At 35.7% G+C, this 5,855-nt stretch overlaps 1 protein-coding gene across 1 annotated transcript; it reads left to right on the plus strand.

Moving 5' to 3' along the window:
- Positions 1 to 1,735: 1,735 nt before the first annotated feature.
- Positions 1,736 to 5,452, plus strand: LOC124631500. The gene is made up of 2 exons (XM_047165924.1): positions 1,736 to 2,330; positions 2,780 to 5,452. The coding sequence occupies exon 2, from the start codon at positions 2,789 to 2,791 to the stop codon at positions 5,099 to 5,101; it is 2,313 nt and encodes a 770-aa protein (XP_047021880.1). The 5' UTR covers positions 1,736 to 2,330; positions 2,780 to 2,788; the 3' UTR covers positions 5,102 to 5,452.
- The last annotated feature ends 403 nt before the right edge of the window (positions 5,453 to 5,855 follow it).

Here is a 5,855-nt window from a genome sequence, read left to right on the forward strand (position 1 = left end):
CCAACCACCTCTAATTGCAACATAGAAAACTATAAACACAGAGTTTGTTTACGGAAAATGTTTTACTTAACTCCTTCGATACCTAATCGGAGTACAATATACCCACTGCCGGATATCTATGAAAGTAATTAAAGGCTGTATGCAATACTAGTTCCTAGAGCACTGACCAGTAGTAACTAGTCTGTTTATTCCGTGCCGTGATAAGGGGTGGCGTAACCGACCCTTCAGGGAAGTTAGACAATCAAGATTTACTCATAACATTAGCGTGGGTTCTCCATTCAAAAACGGCGTAAACACCTTTTGGCAATTGCTCCTTATAGTAAATCCCTTAGGAGGGCGTGCGAGGCGCTTACGCAAGTCTTTATCGATTGGTCGCGCTTGCGTTGCGCTCACTCCGCTCTAAACAGGTCATTCACCCCAGCCATTCACGCAAATACGTAGATTTGGAAACCTCGTGGACCAGCTGAGCTGTTGCACTTTCAGACATGCTTCCTACTCCTTTCTTTATTGCAGTCAATTACAACAGCTTCACTTTACCCATTCACAGCTCAATCATTTTTATTATGGTTCCAAAATTGATTAACTTTTACTTCCATCTTAGAGATCTCATAATTGATATTATTTTTGGAGAAATGTTTGGTGTTCCAGTTTCACTCATTTGTTTCTTAGCATCTTTTCTTCTCCAAGCGTTAAATCCTGATTACCACGGCATGTCACGTTCTGACGCCTCCATTCACAAATTCTTTGCTTCGTGAAGCTGTGATTTCTTATACAAACACGACAATAGGAATACAGAGCATGTCATCACAACAAATTCTGTTTACTATAACTTACATAATACATACAACAAGTTGTGCGAATTACGCTTAACACGTAACTTGAGGAGCGTTTCGGGTTACGTCGCGTTGCAATCCCGGGAAGACATTACGGTTTCGACACGGCTCGGACTGGCCGAGACACTTCCACGTAAAGACATGCGACCCTCGTGAGACTGTCTGTCTATCCACCAGACATAGAACCGCTGCGGAAAATACGCTAAAATCGGCAACAGTGGTGGATTTTCAGCATATAAGCGAGACACAGACGAACCGTACGTGTTGCTCGGACTTTCTGCCCGAAAAATCTGCTAATGTTGCTGAAAGCTGTTAGAATGACAGCTCTGAAAAACAACAAAATAACAACGGCAGTGACTACATTGTTGCACAGTGTAGGACACTATTGTTAGGTACCTATATTTTACTCAATACAAGATGATGTGACATTCAAAATATCTGTTACTATATCCGGTGCAATAATATGCAACATATTACTCAGCGCTGAGGTGACATTGCTTACATCTCTGCCCACCACCGGATTACTGTAGTCACTTAAGATTACTCATTTTCTCACTAATCAATTTTCAATACAAAAATCCCAATTTTTTGTGTACACCTCAGCTGCTAAGAGTCGTTGTGACTCAAGTCACTTAAATGCGAGAAAGGTGTAATTATTATAACAACACGAAACATCTCGTAGTATTTAACAAATATTAACAAGGAGAACATTAACGAAATGTCAGAGAAGTAACAACACATTTCCAATACAAAAAAAACGCAGCTGTTTCACTCGCACATGGATATAAAGTTACTTTATTAAAAGTTAAAGCATTTCTACAGCTGCGATCGACAGCTTTATGTCCGAAATACGAAACATCGATGCATCGAAACATTGCATCGTTTCGTATTCGGGTCATAAACAGAACATTAAAATTATGTGTGCGTTGACTCAAACTTAACTAAAACAATGTAAATCAACCATATTTATACTTACAGTTATTTAATATGAGTGTACACCATTAATTTACCAGGTAATTTTTACATTTTAATTATTAGTTTTAAAAATATTAAAATATAAACATCCTTTTTGTACCCCTCCGTGGACCGTTTCCAAACGCGGTTTCAAACTTCATGATCAAAATTAAAATGTAATAATTTACAAATACTAATACATCACCTCTTTTAACCGTTATTAATATAATCAAAATCCATTTTTCCACTGTTATACAATATTTAAATAAAATTTCTTCAAATTATGATACATGAACAATTTGTTATTAGGTCCGCGACTCTTTCCGTGGTCATAATATATACAATGTTTGAATTCTCAATATTTGGAACGCAGCCTAAATTGTTTATTTGAACTGGTAACATTTCAATCGCTGTCAGTTTAAGATACCTTGGTTTCGGTCTGCATGCGCTCCGTCAATTAAAAAACAAAAATTGCTTAAATCAAAGATTATTTCAGTATAATATAAAAGATCATTGCGACTTTTCTGTGACTTCGATACCACGGTAAGTGTTTTATCAAATATTATGGAAATCTATTAACATCAATTGTTATGGGACGCCATTTTTACAAGCATTGCTTTTTAAATTCTAACCTAAAATTTTGACGTGTTTTTACGCTTGATTTGATTGATTTTCTCATCCGTGGACAAACTTTTCCGTAGACAGTCACTTCTGTGGACGTAGACTTTTCTGTGGACATTGACACGGAAAAGACTGTGTCCACAGAAGTGACATCTATTAAGACTAAAACTTGCTTTTTGCAAACAAATTATGTGTTGAACAGCTAGAGCATTTGTTTTTGTTACTTTGCATAGGATATTATGCCATGTATAATATATTTATTGTCATGTTTATTATGGGACTTTTTTACCAATATTGTGTTGCATTTACGTGTTATGTCTTTTTTAATGCTTGGCTTGGTGTGGGTACATGGTTCATTGTCATTGTTTCAGTAAATTAAAATGCCTAGAAAAAATACACTAAAGAATCTTACTGATGAAGAAAAAAAGATGAGACGGCGTGAACAAAAAAAAATAAGTATGCGTCGAGCTCGGGCTAAGTTAACTGAAGCTGCTGTTGAAGAGATACGCAAACAAGATAGAGAAAGATACCATAAGAAAAAGGATAGAGGAGATATTAAAACAATTGATCAGTTTACACCGAGGCAACAGCGGCAAATAAGAAAAATGTGGCGCGAAAAATCGAAGAAACGGCGACAATTATTAAAGATGCGAAAAGCTACTGAATCACTTATACAAGAAAATACTCCACCGGCAAGTCCGTCTTCCTCACTCTCGCGAGTTGAATCTGGACGTGCAGTAGCTGCCCGAAATAAAAGAGCAAGAAAAGCTGAAAATGAGGCTTTAAAGAAAAAGGTGTTTCAGATGGGGAAGGTAATTAAAAAGTATAGAATGAGAATACGAAGACTAGAAGAAAGAAAACAGAAAGCATCGAAGTCGAGTTCTAGAAATAAAGTCTTGAAAACGGATATAAGAAAAGCTGTGCATGATTTTTTAATAAATGACGAATATAGTAGATTAACTGCAGGTAAAAATGAAACAATAACTAGGAAAAAAAGCAAAAGGCAAATTCGTTTACTAAATGACACACTTTTAAACTTACACATAATATTTAAACTCAAAACAGGATTTAATATTTCATATCAGACTTTTAGGAGATATAGACCTTTTTGGGTTCTGTTTCCAAAAGCAGCTTCAAGAAACACGTGTCTCTGTACGTTACACGAAAATAATGATCACATAATTCGATCACTTCAAAAATCGAAAGTTGTTTCTTACGGATCTGCATCCGATGCCGCTAAGGCATTGTGTTGTAATAATACACTGACTCCTAAATGTTTAGAGAGAGAGTGTCAGAGCTGTCTTTATAAGAAAATTGATTTTAATAACTTTGCCGAAAACGATTATATAACTTATGATAGATGGGTTACAAAAGACGTGGATGTAGTTATCAAAGGTGTACAGAAAAAGTGCAAGAAATGTGTTAAAGAAACTGTTAAAACTACGATAGGTGCGCTAGTGAAGTTATTACATTTAAATTTACCAGTATTCATGCAACATGTAGCTAATATGATTCATCAAATGAGATCAATACAAACATTTAAACAACAATTAACGTCTACCAAAGGCTTGTTGCATGTAGACTTTTCCGAAAACTATAATTGTAAGTATAGTGCTGAGGTTCAGTCGGCTCATTTTGGTGGCTCGAAGCCTCAATTGTCTCTTCATACTTGCGTTTATTATAGCGCGGCAGAATTTCCGAATAATGGTTTCCAAACTACATCCATGTGTTCTATTTCAAAAAATTTACGCCATGATCCTGTTATGATCTGTGCCCACCTTAAACCAATTCTACAGCGAATTAAAGAACTCAGTCCAAATTTAACAGAACTACATATTTTGAGTGACGGCCCAACGACCCAATACCGAAACAAAACTATGTTTCTTTTAATTGTTAAATTCATTAGTCGAGAATTAAATGACGTGACCGATATTGTTTGGCACTATAGCGAAAAGGGGCATGGCAAAGGTGCTCCAGACGGAGTAGGTGGCTGCATAAAAAGGCTGTGCGACAGTTCGGTTGCGATGGGCAAAGATGTGTCTGACTATGACTCACTTATGTTATGTCTAAAAGAGAACTGTAAAGGAATTGAGATCTACGGAATTGGGGATCCAAATATTGAAGACATTCAAGAAATAGTAGATAAAAATGCGATGAAAGCTTATAAAGGGACATTTAAGATACATCAACTTTCTTGGAATCAAAATGATCCAAATATTTTACATGCCCGAAGGCTTAGTTGTCTGTCTTGTGCATCTAATGCTGTTTGCCCGCATTTTGAAATTGGCCAGATAAAGGTTCCGTCCAATAATACACAAACGCATAGTCCCTTGAGTATGGCTGACGCAAGGAACGTTTCTCCGAGAAGTGAAGACACGGCTAATGCTTCTACAATAACTTATAGGTCAGATCAGATTACACCTGATGGAGGTACTTCTCATAATGTCCCATCACGTCCCTGTAAAAGATTTGGTTTCCTGCCAGACTCTGATGATTCAGACGTGTCTTTACCTCTGCAGGATGAGAGATCCAAGTTCCTTTCAGACTCTGATGACTCTGATGTTATTTTTACACCTCGCTATCGTCATCCATTGCCCACAGACAGCAGCAGCGAAGGCGACTTCATTGTACGACCTAAGCAGTCTCAAAAACCTTTTGTCGATCCCTACACTGATAGTGGCGATGACGAATAAAACAATATGATATGTCTCATTATGTTTATTTCTATATTATTTTACGTTCAGTTTGGTTGACATTATGTTTGATTTAAGTCAACCGAAAATAAATCCCTTCTGTGGACATAAATTCATTATTTTTTCAAAACGAGAGGATTGTTTATTTTATGACATTTTTTATGTGAAGATGATTAATACAGCCAGATTGTTGTAATTTTAATAAAACTCTTTTATTTAGTTTAGAATTATTTAGACAAATTACAACTTTTGTCTTTTCTGTTGATTGTGAAGTCTTTTCTGTGGACAGTTATAAATTAAAATATTGAAAAACTAATTAAAATCAAAGCTTTGATCTCTGAGAATATTTTTATTATAATTATTTTATGTTTCTCAAAATAAATGCTGATTCGAACCAAACAAAATACGACTTTGATTTTATTTTTATTTTTGAAACCCAAGTTTGTTTATGACCCATTCGCCGAACAGAACGATTACGATTCGATTGTATTATCAACAAGGTGTTTGTTACAAGTCTTACATTTCGCCAAATGTGCATTGAACTAGGTTCGGTTTAACGACCCCAACATTATTGCATTACATTTTGCTTGCACAATTTACGTGTACCTACGTAACTTTGCATCGAGATATCCTCACAGAATTTTTAAGTTTAACTAAAGTAGACAATCATAAAGTATTCATATTTTTGTAGAATAAGATTTAGGATTTTGAAGAATATAAAGTCACTTGATTTAAGGTTGGGTACGGGTTATTT

Source organism: Helicoverpa zea, chromosome 6 (genome assembly GCF_022581195.2).
Source record: "Helicoverpa zea isolate HzStark_Cry1AcR chromosome 6, ilHelZeax1.1, whole genome shotgun sequence".
NCBI lineage: Eukaryota > Metazoa > Arthropoda > Insecta > Lepidoptera > Noctuidae > Helicoverpa > Helicoverpa zea.